This window comes from Rhinatrema bivittatum, chromosome 3 (genome assembly GCF_901001135.1).
Source record: "Rhinatrema bivittatum chromosome 3, aRhiBiv1.1, whole genome shotgun sequence".
Classification (NCBI taxonomy): Eukaryota; Metazoa; Chordata; class Amphibia; order Gymnophiona; family Rhinatrematidae; genus Rhinatrema; species Rhinatrema bivittatum.
Window position 1 is genome coordinate 329,623,122 of NC_042617.1, and position 17,984 is coordinate 329,641,105.

At 43.6% G+C, this 17,984-nt stretch overlaps 1 protein-coding gene across 2 annotated transcripts in view; it reads left to right on the forward strand.

Moving 5' to 3' along the window:
* The window catches only part of ATG5 (autophagy related 5), a 305,920-nt gene extending 288,311 nt beyond the window's left edge, over positions 1-17,609 (forward strand). For both annotated transcript variants that reach the window (XM_029595332.1, XM_029595333.1), the window contains exon 8: positions 13,824-17,609. In XM_029595332.1, the coding sequence (XP_029451192.1) occupies positions 13,824-13,957 (134 nt within the window). In that variant the 3' untranslated portion in view covers positions 13,958-17,609. The remainder of the gene's footprint in view (positions 1-13,823) is intronic.
* The last annotated feature ends 375 nt before the right edge of the window (positions 17,610-17,984 follow it).

Consider the following 17,984-nt stretch of genomic DNA (forward strand, 5'->3'; position numbering starts at 1 on the left):
GAAATGCCCTCACAAAAGAATTGGTAGAAACAAAGATGGTATAAATTAAAGAAAACAAAAACAGAGGCTCCCTTATTGGCAAGAAGATGGAAAGAAAAGCCCGGGGTAACCTGCACAGAGCAGTGGTTCATCCCAGATCCACAAGAAAATGATGGATTTGCGCTTCCAAGAAAGCCAGGGGGTAACTTGCATGGAGCGGCAGTTACAGCCCCAGCCTTCTTGCTGTGCAGCGCTGCCTGCATTCTCCTGGTGTCAGGGCTTAGAGACCTGTGTCGCTTGATTATTGTATTTGCAGAGGCTGTGCTCCAGGTCTTATTAGCTCATGGTTATCCTTGTTGCAAGGTTTGATCCCTTTCTCCTGGTTCAGCCTAAAAAACTGTTTTTAAGTAGTAACTTTTATTTGTATCCCCATGTGCCTGAAAAAGGGCTTCACCGTGCACATGAGTAGTAAGAAATTAATTTCTATGGGAAGGGAATATTCATATTTCAGAATGGGTTTGTATCTCCCTGGTAAACAGCACCAAGCCCCTTCTGTTTGTGATCACAGGATGAAAGCTCTCCTGAGCTTGTATATGTACAATTTTACTGCTACTTCATGTAGTGAGCTCTTAAGATTGAGATCTCATTCCCCAGGAAGTGTTTCTTGCCCAAGATTAATTGCCTTTTAAAAACCAGCGTTTGATGTATTCCTCTGGCTATATCCTGGCTTGCCTTAACCTCTTCTGACCTGACCTCACTGACTGTTACCGCCATGGCCGAGCCAGAAATCCTTCGGCATGATGTATGCACTGCAGACGACAGCCTGTGGCTTTTTGTGTCCATGGATTCAATTAGGTGGATTTTAACTGATCAACATTGCAGAGGTCAAAGAATTTGTCAGGCACAGGACACACTTGTCCAGACTGTTTTAGGTTAACCTAATAGCTTCCCTTGCTGTCTTACTTTATACCACTGGATCCCGAAACTTCTTGGTGAGTTTTTTTTTAGTTGGGGGTGGGGGAGGCAAACCAGAAATGTTTTTGTTTGCCCTTAAATGCAAGAAGATACAATTGGTATCGTGTGCCAGTTCCAACCCCGTTATCCAGACTAAGCGAAAATGATTTTACCCAGGTTGTGTTCATGAATTTGATTTATGTTGAGCTGGTCTTGTGAGGTAAAATAGCAGTACTAGTTAAAATCTTGCTTTTTTAGGTAATTCAGTTGTCAAAAAAAACCCCAAACCTAACCCAACACGGGTTTTTTTCCATTTTTAATTCTGTTTCATTGCTGTGGCACTATTTGGATGTTTCTTTTCCTCCTTAGCCACTCTCTCACTGTTAGTTGGGGAGTGGAAGTTTCAAGACCCCATTCACGGGTTACAAGGATGAATCTAGCTCAAAGATCTAAACAGATAGATGGAAGGAAATTTCTCAAAACAAGGACATGGCTGCTATTAAAGATGTGCACATTTTATTTCAAAAAAGTTTGAAAAAATAGAATTATATTAGAACACAAAGGTAAGGAAACATATGAGTAAGACCCAAAAACACACATGAACCAGGTAGGATGATAGCTAGCTTTTACTTCTGCTGTAAGCCTTCCAGAAATTCAGCAGTCAGGATAAGCAAAAATGCCAGATCCCGATGTTTGACAGGTGCATGAAAGAGAAGGTTCTTACCCATTACATCTCTTGTATCTAAACTCGCTGGTTGGCTGTAAGCATGGGGGCTTATCAATATCAGTGCTGGCTGAGCTTGACGTGTGTCCTGTGATAAATTTATCAGTAGCAAAATTAAGAAAAACAGATCAGCTTGATGGCTGCTTCTGTGGATCTGTTTATCCATGGCACGGTGATAGTTAATGAGGGAAAGAAAAATGGCTCCAAAAGAAAATTTATGATTGTGTATTAGGGTTTACTTCTTTGTACTAAGTTGTGAGAACTTATATCCTGCTAGCCTCAGAGAACACCTGTTACAGGTAAACAACTTTAACTTTGCCTTAAAATAGATTTTTTGCTTTTTACTTTTAGAATTATGGGGGGTTTTTTTTAGACATGCCTGCATCTCTGAAAGAATTCCCTCTGATGCATTATTGTACATCCACCTTTTCAGCTCTTTTCCTATTTAAAAAAAATGCATATGAAATTGAAACCAATTCCTTCCATATTTTATATATAGAAACTGGTATACCTAATTTGTCATGGAAGTAGATTGGTACGCTATAGTGCTAGTCGCCATCAGAGGCCCATGCAGGCAGACATCACACTAAGTGCAAAGGGTATATTCCATCATTCTTGTGGGTTGTTTTTTTTAAGTTCAGTTTTGTTTTACAACAGCAGTGGAATCTGTTCACAGAACCGAATTATTTACCCACAGATTTTAAAATGTCTGTTACCTCTTTCTGGTTTTGGTGCAATCCGTTCCATCCACTACTACAAATGGCAAATATGGTGATCCATTCATCTGTTAAATGCTGAAGATCCTTTCTGGTTGTGTGGGATAGCTATATTCAAAGCTTATCATCACAGGCTCGCAGTTGGATCTTGAATTTTTGATGTGTATTTGCTTGCTTTTGCACATCATCTTCGTGGTCCCTTTTTTTGGGGGGGGGGGGCCGCCAGTATGATTTTAAGGGTAGGAGATTAAGGGGTCTATAAAGGGTTATATGTTGTGTGATTGATGTGATGGTTGTGCGGGGACACAGAATTAGTACTTTCTGCCGCTGAGTTGTATAAGTGCCGTTTTATATAGTTTAATATACAGTTAAAATGTGCTGTTATGCAGTTGAGAATTATTGGACTGTATTTGTCTTTCAATAAACAGATTTAAACATAAAATGTCTGCTACAAAATGTGTGTAGTAAAAATGTTCTTGTTCCTGTCATTTGTACTGGTATTACTCATTTACGGTTTTGCTTTGAGGTACTCAGCAATCGTGCTGTAGATCAGACGAAGCAAAGTGACGGTGATATTGTGGAAAAAATGACATGAATATGTCCCCTTCTGCAGTGACATCACCAGCACTTTTGGATTCAGTGCTAGTTCCCAGAAAACCATGCGATGTATTCAGCGATATATTGATGTGCATGTGTTTTGGGGGGGTTTTTTTTTTTTGTTTTTTTTTTTTTACAAAAGACAGTGAAAGGGCAGAATCTATAATGGATTTATTATAGAGCAGCCATTTCTTATTGCAGCTCACAGTGTGAGGTAGCAGGTCAAGCTTTCGAGTGTCATACATTAAAATAGCAGTCCTGCCAAAATTCTTCTTGTACCCCCTGCATTCCTTCTGATGTCAGCTGGCTTGACTTTTAGCACCATTCTTGTCAGCAGTCCAGGTAGACCTGTGTATGCTAATGATGTAAGTACAATACTTGTTGTATAAAGCGTGTGACCTCAGGCCAGTTTTAGTCCTTTTGTAGGAGGTAGCCCTATTATGCAATAAGAGAACTCCCGCAAGACACAATAACTTATTATAAAGTAGCTTGTGAATATCATACTTGTGCATGCTCTGATGAATTTAAGCTGGTAAGGGCAGGCAAGAGGAAATGTGTGCTGCAGAGAATAGTAGTCCAAAGAAGGGCTGAACAGCTATAGCAAGGTATGTGATAGGAGAAGTGTCAGCCAAGCCATCAATCTTCAGATTCGCATTACACAATGTGCTTATGTTCGCTGATGTGGGTGCAGGAGCCAGGGCATCCTTTTTCACTTGGCAGCTTCCTTCCGCTCCTTTGGTATGGCCAGTTGTTCCATTAGGTGAACTAGGCGGTTGCCTAAGTTGCCAGCATTTTTTGGGAGTGGAGCATGGGAGACTGCTACACCCCAGAAGCCTCCACTTTTAAAGCACAGCAGCACAAGAGAGAAGAGAATGGATGCTGGGTAGATGTGTGGGACATGGAGAAAGAGGAAGCTGAATGAGTAAGGGGGTTTGTGGGGAGAGGGTGCTGGACAAATGAGGTTGGGCAGGTAGGGAGCCAAGAGAGAGAGGATGCTGGGCACTACAAAAAGGGGCCAAAGATTGAGGTTATGCTGATGAGCTGAGCAGAGGTGAAGGAGAGAAAGAGGGGGGGGATGCTGAGGTGTGGGGGAAAAGACGAGTAAAGCTGCACTGGGATAGAAAGAGGGGATACTGGACACTGTGGACTGATGGCACAGGGAGGGAAATGCAAGACTTGGCAGAGAGTGAGAGGAGAGTGAAAGGGGGATTTTGTGTCAGAACTGCTGCCAATAGGCAGGCGAGTAAGAAGAAGACTGCAAATGGACGGTTCGCATAGGGTGCCTAATACCCTTGCATCATCCATGTCCTTAGGGCTTCCAGCTCAGAGAATCAGCTCCTAGTGTTGTGGCTGCAAGAGCCTTCCCCATGTTTAATGCCTGTCCATTATCCCAGCCAGCAGATGTCACTATTGCTTAATGGTTGGAACGCCTTCCCTCAGGGTGGGGTTTGGTGCTGTGCAGAGGCTGTAAGAACTGCCTTAAATTCTCGCCTTGGGGGGAGAGGAGGAGACAGTTAAATGCCCTCCTCTAACCTGTTGAGTGCAAAAATACAGTTTTTATTAACCTATAGGTGTTACAGCAGAGGGAAATTATTGGCCCGCTGATACCCACTCTTCTCAAACCAGTCACAATCCCCACAGTAGTAAACACTTTGATGTTGGATCTTAGGGTAAAACCATTATTAATGTACAACGATTGGTTGGTTTTGGGGGTGTCGTGATTTTCAGAGACTGCTCACTGTGGAAGGTTCTGGAAATATACAGACAAAAATGATTTTAAAACATGTACAGTAACTTACTTAAAACAGCAATACTACTGAGCTTCAATCAAAATTTAATTGTAAAACAAAAATATTTCAGCTCTTTTTCTGCCTTCTGATTTATTCCTAAGGCAAATTATGTTTGAAGTGTTGTTTTAATGATTCTTCTACAATCAGGGATTTAAGTGTAATGTGGGACTTCTGTATTGTTTACAATTCAAAACAGAGCACGCATGTAGCAAAACAGCTATTTAGTGAACTCTAGGGAAAGGATGGAAAAGAAAAGGAAGGATGTGACTGTAGTAAAAGGCATACTAGGAACTTTCAGGAGTAAGATTAACAGAGGAAAGAACACAGGCATAACAATGGAGAAATTGGTATTATGAAAAAGACTAAATTATTTTAAACACTGCTGAAGGAAAGCTGCCTCGTAGATTCTGGGGAACATGTCAGTAAAAACCTCTTGTGTACCCTGGAAGCCTTCTATCCCAGTCTGGGGTTTTCATAGAGCAGGAGAATCGTTCCGTGGTGAGCAGCTTCTGACTACTCTGTATCAGAAGGCAATGAGGTGCGCCCAGCCTAGCGCGCGGGTTACTCGCTGTTGGGGTGCGTTTTGGGCATGCAGTAACCGTGTCCAATGCAACAAGGAGATTAGTGCATCTAAAATGCGCACCCTAAGAAAAGTGTACCGGATCACGCCCATCGCGTCTAAATTCCATGTAAATGAAGACAACGGGTATTATTGCCCGATGCAGGAAGGTGTGCCCACATGCTGGGCGCTCAGTGCATGGTTTTTTAACTCCAGCTCTGAAGGCAGAGTAAAGTTTACTTGCAGTCAAGGGCTCATGAGAAATTTAAAAAATGTGGTCCTCTGTGTTGCGAAAAATGTGCCCCTTGTAGGATAGGGTTGTTTAGAAAGATTAGTATAAGAATTAGTTATTTAGGGCCTGTTATTAACCCTGAACTGTACAAATTGGGACAGAACCCCATCAGAAAACGTACACCTCCAGTTCTGCAAACAATACCGTGTGTCCACAGAAATACTCCTAATGGGGGCAGAGAAGAAATAGGACGCTTCCCCTTTCTATTCTCCAAGCAAAAAAGAATATTCAAATTCTGCTGTCGTCTCAATAACAGCAACACAAATTCCTTCTACTACCAGGCACTCCATGAAGTAACACAAACCCTTGAAAAGACACACTCAGTACCTATGTACAAAACCTGCCATACCAACCCAGAACTCAAACTACTACAGCCCAGCCTACGCAAAGGTGGCAACACAAATAGTGCAGTGTGCACTAGATCAGCAATAAACCTCCTATTTGGAGATGCAAATTTGAAAACAGACAAGATGGACTGCTGCAGATGCCTATACAGAAATTACAAGCTAGCCAAATATTTCACCTTGGTCACTAATACAAAAAACACACACACAGACCCTCACCAAATATAGAATAATTGATCACAGACTAGAGAGAAATATGCAGGCCGAATCTGAACTGGAAATCTCAAGAGGTCAGACTTTGTATGCAACACCGGAGAAGTAGAAACAGGAATGCATTTCCTCCCGTGCTGTGCAAAATATAAAGATATTGGAGATGCACATTTCCCAAAGCTGACAGAGGTAATCAAAAACTTCTCACAAAAGAATGAGCAGGAAAAACTCCACATAATCCTTGGAGAAACAAGACAAAGAGCAGATACGCAATATATTAGCCAGACACGTGGCTGGGGCAAGGTCAGATCGCTGCCATTTTGAAAAATGGCGCTGAACAGGCCGGGTATGAGGGTGCTCACGGCCCTGACATGGGATCGGTTTTTAGGTATGGGGGTGGGAGCCAGGACACTACTTTTTTTTTTCCTTTCTGGGGGTGAGGATGGGGCCCAGGATCTTTATTTTTTTTAATCAGGGGGGTCATCACTGTCACTTGGGGGAGTGGGGGAGACATTTTTCACTTGGGGGCTGGGGCTTCTATTTTATTTGGGGGATGGGGGTCAGGGCCATTGCTGCACAGATCCAATTTATTTATTTATTTTTACACTTTGAGTAGAGTCTGGGCCGCCTCGAATGGGGATCAGCCCTGACACCCGCTCAGCATCCCAATTTGCCTGCTATTTTCTAAATGTTTGGGCCAGCAGCCCTTTAAGGTCATGGTTGTCCCTTGACAATGAGGTCGCCATCGCGTTAAACGGCTGCTCACCGTGATCTTTGTTCCCGCAGTGTTTGGCCGCAAGAACAAAAAATGTGCTATACTGCACTATCGCAGAGAGATCCCCCCTCCCCCCCCCCCCCCCCCCAGCAATAGTGGGACCCTTTCTGAGAAAAAACATCATGGCTTGGTGCATCCAGGGGTTAGATTGTGAACCCTCTGAGGTCAGGGAAATACCTACAAGTCCTGAATGTGATCTGCTGTGAAATGCCAAAAAGCAGAATATTAAAAAATGAAATCTGACCAGGGACAATATGAACCAGTACCAAAATCTGAGACAGGTCCCTGATTACTGTAGTTTCCATAACCTGTAACTTTACTGGTAAAGTTTTCTTTTCCTTCCCCTTTTCTTTTAATCATTCTGTAGCTGTAGATTTGGCAACACACATAAAATTGTCATGCCAATAATGTTATCTAAATCTGTATAAAGAAAAGGGACACACAAACATTGTGTGGGACAACAAATTTATTAAGAACATAAGAAATGCGATACCAGATCAGACAGAGGGTCCATCAAGCCCAATATCCTTTTCCCAGCTGTGGCCAATCCAGGTAACAAGTTCCTGGCAAGATCCCAACCAGTAAATAGATCCCATGCTGCTAATGCCCTAGGATAAGTAGCGACTTTCCTCTATCTGGTTAATAACAGTTTATGGATTTTTCCTCTAGGAATTTGTCCAAGACTTTTTTTAAACCCAGCTACACTCATCCTCCAGCAATGAATTACAGAGCTTAATTGTGTGTGAAAAAGTTTTCTCTGATTTATTTTATATGTGCAGCTTACAAATTTCATTGAATGTCCCCTAATTTTTATATTTTTTTGAAAGCGTAAGTAACCAATTCACATTTACCCAGTCTATTCATTCCACTCGTTTTATAGACCTCTATCGTATCCCCCCTCAGCTGTCTCTTCTCCAAGCTGAACAGCCCGAACTTCTTTAGCCTTCCCTCATAGGGGAGCTGTTCCATCCCCTTTATCATTTTGATTACCCTTATCTATACCTTTTCCAGTTCAGCTATATCTTTTTTGAGATGCGATGACCAGAATTGCACACAATACTCTAGGTAAGGTCTCACATGAAGTGATACAGAGGCAATATGACTTTCTCTATTTATTCACCACACCTTTCCTAATAATTCCAAATATTTTCTTTTTTGACCACCGCTGCACACTGAGCCAAGAATTTCAAAGTATTGTCCACTTTGACGCCCAGATCCTTTTTCCTGGGAGGTAATTCCTAATAAGAAACATAGGGGCGGATTTTAAAACCCCTGCGTGCGTAAATCCAGCAGGATTTACGCACGCAGGGCCCGCGTAAGTCCCGGGGCTTTCGAAACGTTCCCGGCACCACGCTCCCGAAACGATGCGGCCCTCGACCACGAAACGACGTGGCCTCGACCACGAAACGACGTGGCCTCGACCACGCCCCTGTGGCGCCGGCCACGGGGGCGTGGTCGAGGCCTCAGGACCACGCCCCCGGGACCGGAGGACGGAGCGGGGCTGCTGGCGACGTGCTGCTGGCGACGCGCGCAACGTTACGCCTGCTTTCAGAGCTTAATTTGTCGGCAAAGTTACGCCTGCTTTCAGCAGGCGTAACTTTGCCAACAAAGGTAAGGGGGGGGTTTAGATAGGGCCGGGGGGGGGGTGGGTTAGGTAGGGGAAGGTGGGGGGAGGGCAAAGAAAAGTTCCCTCCAAGGCCGCTCTGAAATCGGAGCGGCCTCGGAGGGAATAGGCAGGCCGCGCTGGGCTCGGCGCGCGCAGGTTGCATAAATGTGCACCCCCTTGCGCGCACCGACCCCAGATTTTATAAGATATGCGCGGCTAAGACCTGTTTGGGTTCAGGCTCTCTCCCCCCTCCGTTACCAACAGCAGCGGGGTTGTGCCCATGTCTGTTGGTCCCCTTTTGTGTTGGGGAGCAGCCTGTAGCTAGAGATTCACCCATGTATAAGCACTGCCATCCTGCTTGTCCTCAGAGAAAGCAGAGTTGCTTACCTGTAACAGGTATTCCCTTAGGACAGCAGGATGTTCGTCCTCACAAAACCCACCCACCACCCCGCAGATTTAGGTTTCTCCTATTTTTTTTTCCTTTTATCGTAGTTCTGTGTTACAAGACTGAAGAGGGGACCCCATGTGGATGCGTGGTGTAGGGCATACTAGGCATGCTCAGTGTGCCTAGTCAAAGTTCTAGAAACTTTGACATGTTTTCCGCATTGGTGCTCCATCTGATGATGTCACCATTTGTGAGGACTAACATTCTGCTGTCCTCTGAGAACACCTGTTACAGGTAAGCAACTCTGCTTTCTTCAGATATCTACAGATTTGAGGGATTCCTGTTAAACAATACCCAAAAACGTTCTACTTAAGAATGTACCAACCCTAGACATTGAGTCTAAAAAGAAAATATCTGCTGGTTACATTGGTGATTACACCTAAGAAATTAGATAGGAGTGATATTCTGAAAAAGCCACAGGAAAAGCACAGTGGTCTTTAGTTTTATGGCAAGGACTAGCATGATGTCTTCTAAGAATGTGCATTTGTGATACATCACTTGTAAGGTTTAGTCACTCAGTTCAATATTCTTATTAGACTATATCTCATATTACATCCTCCCTCACTGACACTTGCAATCACTACAGTACGCCCAGGCTAGATTGAGGTTATTAAAAAGAAATGAAAAGCAAATGAAGCCTCATGGCCCTGTAGCGCAGTAGTGGCTGTTTCAGTTGAGCTGGAAGCTCAGAGGAATAGGAGGAAACCGCTAGCCTAAAGAAAAAGTTCTGCCTGTAACCCATTGGATTCAAGATGTTCCACTCTCTTTTCCTGTAGTAGTTACTCCATTCATTTGTTTACCACTGTGATCACACTAGGTACAAGCATATATTAAACTTCATGAAGAGAGATGATGATGCCTGCCTGCTCCAGTCCTCTGGAACAACCCCATCTTCAAAAACCTGTTGAACAGAACTGTCATTGGATCTACAAGAATCTATCTGAGCTTCCTCAATACCCAAAGATGCTGTATATTCCATCTGGCCCCACCCCTTCTTCCCTTTCAGCTGTGAGCCTTCTTGAACCCCTTCTTCATCAACACTGAGCAAAATAATACCGTATTTCTGCTTTTTCCTCCTCAGCCTCCCCACGTGCCTCCTTTTCAGGTCTGCGGTTCCTTCTTTCACTGGCATATTTGAAAGAAAGTATTGTCACTTTCCTCTTGGAAAGGATGGTAGAGCATGGAACAGCCTTCCAATGGAGATGCTGCAGGAAAAAACAATAATAGAAAGTATCAGCATAAGCACAGAAGATCTCTAGTTGTAAAAACATGAAGGGGAAAGCCAGAGATCAATGGAAGTCTATGGAATTGTACCAGGAAGTAAACTGGGCAGACTAGGTAGAATTCATGGTTTTTATTTGCCTTCACATTCCAAGTTTCTATGCTTTAATACCATAATTAATTTTATCTCTGCTCATGCTTTAGCCACCTACCTCCTTCCCCTAACTTTTCCAGATATTCCCTTTGTCTTTCTGAGATCCACTGTGCCATTTGAAAGTTAATTTGTTTGCCCTTAGCTCTTCAGTCGCCTTTATTAAAAACTGTATTAATCTTTCTTTCCTCTTATTGTTAAATACTTTCCTAGTATAAAGATCTATTATCCTTTGTAAATGGTTCATTTTATTTTAATATACTTAAACAAAAAATCCCAAAAAACTCAGGAGGAGAGGCCCAATATATGTAACACTTACCCCATTATATTGCAATTTTAAATAAAGGACCATCATATAAAGAACTCGTTGCCAATAAATTATTTAGAAACAGAAACATTAGAAATGAGGGCAGAAAAGGACCAAATGATCCACCCAGTCTGCCCAGCAAGTTTATGCCAGTATCTGCTGCACTGTGAAGGTTTACCCCCATGCTTATCAGTTTCCCAGACTGTAAAAGTCAGGGCCTTCGGATGCTGTTGGAATCCAGTTTCCCTTATTCATTGCTGTGAAAGCAGAGAGCAATGTTGGAGTTGCATTAAAAGTATCAGGCTTAGTGATTAAGGGTAGTAAGTGGCACATCAGCTAGTTATCCCCATGTTTATTTGTTCCCCAAACCGTGAAAGTTGAGGCCCTTGTTAGTTGCTGTCTGATCCAATTCCCCTTTTCTCACTCACTGCCGTTGAAGCAGAGAGCAATGATGGAGTTGCATTAAGCCTTGATAACTGTTATTTTTTAAGGGTAGCAGCTGCCAAACCAGCAAGTAACCCCCAGTTACTCCCATGTACTTTTTCTTCATTCCCACCCTCAAGCCTTTAGGGATCCACAGTGTTTATCCCATGCCCCTTTGAATTCCTTGGCTGTTTTCGTCTTCACTACCTCTTCCAGAAAAGTATAGAAACAGAAATGACGGCAGAAGAAGACCAAACGGTCCATCCAGTCTGCCCAGCAAGCTTTCACTTTTTTTTTTTTCTCCCTTATCTGTTACTCTTGTCCCTTGTAAGTGACTTTTTTGTTCTATTTCCCTTCCACCCCGCAATCGATCTATTTCCCTTCCACCCCTGCCATCGATGTAGTTAGCAGTGCTGGAGCTGCATCTAAGTGAAGTATCTAGCTAATTGTTTAGGGGTAGTACCGCCGTCATAGCAAGCTACTCCCATGCATGTTTATCCAGCCTGTGCAACTCAGTCTTTGTTGGTTGTTGTCCGAATATAAATCATCTTTTCATCATTTCCCTGCCGCTGAAGCAGAGAACTATGCTGGATATCATTGAAAGTGAAGTATCAGGCTTATTTGGTTTGAGGTAGTAACTGCCGTATCAAACAAGCTACTCCCCTGCTTTTTTGTGGATGCAAATCCTTTTTTTTCACATTTCCTCTTGCCATTGAAGCATAGAGCAATGTTGGAGTCGCATTAACCGTGTGTATGTTTATTGAATTAGGATATTAATTTCCAGGTAGTAGCCGTCATTCCCTCAAACCGCCCCCATGCCTCTTCACTTCATTCACATCCTCTAGACTTTATGGATACACAGGTTTTATCCCACGCCTCTTTGAAATCCTTCACAGTTTTGGTCTTCACCACTTCTTCCGGAAGGGCGTTCCAGGCATCCACCACCCTCTCCATGAAGAAATAGTTCCTGACATTGGTTCTGAGTCTTCCTCCCTGGAGTTTTAAGTCGTGACCCCTGGTTCTGCTGATTTTTTGCAATGGAAAAGGTTTGTCGTTGTCTTTGGATCATTAAAACCTTTCAAGTATCTGAAAGTCTGAATCATATCACCTCTGCTCCTCCTTTCCTCCAGGGTGTACATATTTAGATTCTTCAGTCTCCCCTCATAAGTCATTTGATGAAGACCCTCCACCTTTATGGTTGCCCTTCTCTGGACCGCCTCCATCCTGTCTCTGTCCCTTCGTAGATTCGGTCTCCAGAACTGAACACAGTACTCCAGGTGAGGCTTCACCAAGGACCTGTACAAGGGGATAATCACATGCCTTTTATTACTCGATATTCCTCTCTCTATGCAGCCCAGCATTCTTCTGGCTTTAGCTATTGCCTTGTCACATTGTTTCGCCGACTTCAGATCATTAGACACTTTCACCCCCAGGTCTCTCTCCTGCTCCGTGCAATCCAGGCATTCACCACCCTCTCCATGAAGAAATATTTAACCAGCGTTTTGAATGTAATAATCATCCGTCCTATGAAAGTCCCAATTCAGACTCTCTAAAGTCAGTGCTCAGTCTTTTATTTTATATATTTTTTAATTGCACTTATCAGTTCAGGGTGGAAGCAGACTAATCCAGCTCCAACACAAGTCCATGTTTCGAGACTTTCTGAATCAGGGGGAACATTTTGCACAATCTTCCAAGTCTGAATTGTCTCCATGCATGCTGTAGATGCGGTCCTCACATGTCCATCTTGAACTCTTTCCAAACAATTTCCCTGCCTGCAGGAAACAGATCACAAGGCATTTATAAATACCAGCCAGTCACATGGTCTCCATACTCTTGTTGATTGGATAGCACCATTTCCAGACACATTTAACCCACTACTATTCTTTCCACAATGTCTGTGTCTCCTTAAGCTTCTACTACATCATTACAAAGTCTGTACTCTGACCTTTGAGCAACTTCTCTTAGATTAAAGAATACTGTGTAGTGATCGTTGGCGCACAGATGTCTACATGCTTGTACATTGTCTCTCCCCCTGCCTTTGTAGGCTTGGATATCATTTTCCTGAGGAGTGACCCATGAAAGGGCTCTAGGATCTCTCTACTTCTAACCATTCCTCCAATCTATATCTAGCAGGTTAAAATGTCCCTTTACTGCACCCTTATGGATGTGTCTGACTCGAGTTTTTTCCTACTCCTCTCCCTGTGTTTAATCATTTAAAATCAGTTGCCCCTGTGATCAAAAAGACATCATGTGAAAAAGTGGCATACTGCTTTAGAGATTTTTAAAGTAAAATTATGACAAGGTTTTGTGTCACTCTTGGCTATGTTCACTTTGTTAAACTTTCATAATTCTTTGCCAATAGTCGATCCAGAGGGGTGCAGAGGGTTTCTACTTTATGTAGGATTGTATGTTCCTTTGATATCTGTCAGAATCCTTTGTTTCATTTCATGTTCTCATGTTTATTTTGTAACTTCGATGTGTTCTTAAGAAGTTCAGCAAGCATGATTTTCTCTTTAAATGACCTGTGGTGTCTCTAGGACAGGAGATTCTCTCTGTGACGGGGTATCTGTCCTATTGCAATGCACTGGAAGGGAAGGAGACTTGCTGAAAAGTTTACTGTAATTCAGATATACTGCTGTGGTTCCATCTCTAGGTGTATACAGAATCTTTGGTGTTTGCTGGCCAATGGACTCTGACGTACTTTTTTCTCTCTCTTTTTTTTGTGACCAGATGGTGAGAAATTTCAAGTCGTGATTCATGGGATTGAACCAATGCTGGAGACTCCTGTGCAGTGGCTGAGTGAACACCTGAGCTACCCTGACAACTTCCTGCACATCAGTGTCCTTCCCCAGTCTGCAGACTGAAAGGAAAAAGAGCACCCCCCCTCGACCGGACTTACCATGGTACCCCAGGCGTGTACAGTACTTCTAGCAGGCTCGGGAGAGGCAGCCTAAGCAGACAAGGTTCAGAGCTGCAGGCCATATGGGGGAGGAAGATCCCCTTGTGAGATAACGGCAATGGGGCTGATCTTGGCTCGGTGTGAACGCAGCCGTCATCATGCCCCAGCTAGGACTTGGCAAGCTTCACCAAATGACTGCAACCCCTGCTGCTCTTTTGCAAAACAGGACCTGGTCAAAAAACATTCTCCGATTCGAAGATCTGTTGGAAATATGTGCCACTTGATTTCTCTTTCTGGTTAGTGCATAAACAAAGCAAGGGTACTTACGCTGTCACAGTGGGAGAGCTCTAGAAAAAAGGGAGTGGAAACTTTGGGTTTAACTTGACAGAGAATTAGACGAGAGGAAAAAAGGCTTTGCAATAAATAACTAGCAAGACTTGTATTTTCTTTGTAAAAGATCCAGTTATAGTAAACTCATCTTCTGATGGAGGGTTTCATGTTTACAATCTGTTGGCTGTATGCATGAAAAATGTTTTCACTTTGACGATGCTCGTAGAGCTGGAGATTTTTAGATGCTTTGTCACGGGACAGTAAGCATCACTCTGCTATTTATCAATATTTTCAGAAGTAGCAGCATTAAGTAACTGTTCCAGTAGGTGTTATGATTCGATTCAGTTTTTCAGTCGAGTAATAATGAATTAGCATTGTTGAATGCCTCAGGATTTAGCATAGTATTTCCTTCTCATTCTGAGATCATTTTATTGAAAATGAAAATATTTTCATTGGATTAAAAAGAAGAGAGAAAAAGGATGTTACAGATTATCAGGCTGCTTTGTTTTCTCTGCGGGTGTGAATTTGCTGAATCTCAAAGGCTGCACAGCTGGGTGACTTGCCAGTGCTGGATTTTTGAGAGCTCAGGTTTCATCACATCTCAGCTAGAGCTGGCTCCTGCAGTTTCACCTTGGCTGACAGCCAGTGCTGTGTAAAGCCTCCTAGATGCAGGGAATGTAATTCTCAGCAGCCCGCATAGGTTTGCTTTGAAAATTCCCGAGTTGTGCCGGCATGCACTTACACACATAGGCAGAAAATTACACCTCCTCTCAGGGGAGGGGCTTACCGCATATGCATTTGAAAATCTGAAGTATGCACGTAAATACTTAGCTTTCCCCCCCATCCCAGTTCTGCCAACCAGAATGCCTACCAGGAGGGACAAGAAAAGTGCAGGCACAATCAAGTCACATGCATACTTCTCCCTGCACAACCCCTCCCCCCAGGATCATTTTTAAAAGTCAATTTACTTGCAGAAACCCTTTTGAAAATTACCCCAGAGAGTTCCAGGATTCCTCTGCTTTTACGGAGTTCTTAAATCTTTTTGCTTACTCCTCTTATGCCTTGACCTTGCAGCTTCTGTAGCGAACTGTGGTACTTTATATTCCATCTAACTTATCTTGGCCATATCTCCCAGCTGGTAAATCATTGTTGTGCATGCCCAGTGCACATGAGAGAAAATTGAATTTAAGGTGGGGTGGTGGTAGCTTTTGGGTGTTTGTTTTTGCTTTGCATTTTAACTTCCCAAAAAAACTGATTACCCAAAGGAAAAGGTCCTTTTGCTGGCTGAGGATTGAAGGGGAAGCCTCCGTTGAGGCTGATTCCTGCAGGAATGGGCATTTGACAGCAGGGTCTTCCCCATGGCTAAGCACGTCCCCTGTCTGATGCATCTGCATCCTATGAGTGACTTAACACAGTAAGGTTTCCATGGCAGTAATCATACAGCTTAAAAATGCCAAATGCGAAAGAGTATATTATCTGGTAAAGCAGGTTGATGTAGTGATCAAAGCTCCAAAATATGAATAGACAGAAAGCAGGACAGGACTCTGTGAACAAGAGCTGTAGATTTTAGGAATCCCTTCCCTAAAGAGCTTGCACATGTTGTCATGTGAGAATTTCATCCTTATATGGCCAAAAATGTCAATGCATTAATTGGATTTACCAGTTGGGTTACAGTCTATCCTGAATCATTACACAACTAAATATTCAGTTTGAGACAGGCCCTGACAAGTTGCAATTAAGCTGCCCTGTGTGCAGATATGCCACTGGCAAAAATAGCGAGGGGTATCCTGGAAATCTTAACTATTCTCTGGCCCTCCAGGATTGATATTGGGTAGCTCTAAAATCATTGATTTTGAGCTTACATAGAATAATGTTACATGGCTGCAAAGTTACTCTACTTATAGATAAAATATAAAGCCCAATATATGTTTAAAGTAATATATCTTTATTTGACTAATTGGATTTCAAGGCCTGATAAGGCGAGGAGCGAAATTCTTGAAAACCAAAAATGGCACAATACAGGTGGCATCTTATAGACTAATTATAAACTAATCAATAAATTGGTTGGTCTATAAGGTATCACCTGCATTTTTGCTCCACCAGACCAACATGGTTATCCCTCTGAATTTCTTCAGGGCAGCGTGGTAAGGTTTTTGTACCCTCTTTGTGGTTGATTCCTGACTGTGCTGTTCTTGGTATCTTCCAGTCTTCGACTGCTTGCCGGCTCTTTTTCATGGCGTCGTCGGGTTTTTGCTGATGCTCCCACTGCCCGCGGACCATGTCTATTTCGGATCTGCATGACTTTTGCATCCTCTGTCAGGGGGCGTCACAAGACGTGCAGGAATGTCTTCTTTGTGACCAAATGACCCCCAAGGGTCATCGGGCTTGTCTTGATAAAATGGAACAACTCTTTGGGTCTAAAAAAAATCTGACTCTTCAACTCTGGCGTCAGGCACATCTACACCCAAGGACCATGGGAAACCGATAGGGGAGTGGGCACTAAGGGAAGTAGCTCTTTCAGTGCCCTCATGTGAGCATGGTGCCGGAGATAGGCTTTCTTCAGTGTCGTCACGCTCCTGGACCTCAGGATCATCTCCATCCTCGGCACCGGGGAAAGACCAGATCGAGCACCATGGGAAACTTCGGAAGCATCAACACTGGTCACCGTGATCACATGGTGCTGTGCTCAGGACAGCACTGGGGTTCACCATGCTCCCTCAAAGCGACCCCGCAGAGAGGATGCATCGATCTCCATCGTACCCGGGAGTCCTAAGCATTCCCCACCGACATCGGTGCTGGGTACCAAGCTTCCCCAAGTGACGACTCGTCCTGCTCCTCCTCCATCTGTCTTTGCTTCGGTGGACTTCCAGGAGGAGCTGGACCACAGGGTGCAACAGGCAGTGCTCCAAGCCCTTCAGGGCATTGAGCCACCGGAGCCCCTGGCCTTGAACAAACATGTACGAAGAGAAAAGTTTAAGATGGTCTCGCTGGGCACCCTAATCAATGTGCTCCCTCAACCTAAAGGACACCTATGCCCACATAGGAATCTCCCCCAGTCACAGGAAGTACCTACGATTTCTGGTAGGTGACAATCACTTCCAGTACAAGTTGTTGCCGTTCGGCCTGGCCTCTGCCCCACATGTCTTCATCAAATGCTTGACAGTTATAAGGACATAAGATATGCCATACTGGGTCAGACCAAGGGTCCATCAAGCCCAGTATCCTGTTTCCAACAGTGGCCAATCCAAGTCACAAGTACCTGGCAAGTACCCAAACATTAGATAGATCACAAGTTACTATTGCTTATTAATTACCGTCATAGCAGTTTATGGATTTATTCTCTAGGAACTTATTCAAACCTTTTTTTAACCACATCCTCTGGCAATGAATTCCAGAGCTTAACTATTAGAGATGTGATTCGGCCGAAGCTTTTGGTTCGGCCTTTATCGGCCCGCCGCAGGAAATTTTGTTTTCCCACGGTTCGGGCCGATTTTATTTCGGATGCCCACAAACCGAAACCCGCCCCAACCCTTCAAATTCAATTATTACAATGGGGGGTTGTTAAAAAAAAAACCAAACAAACCCAAACCCACCCCAACCCTTCAAATTTAATTAATTGCAACCCCCCCTCCCGACCCCCCCCCCCCCAAAACTTGCCGAAA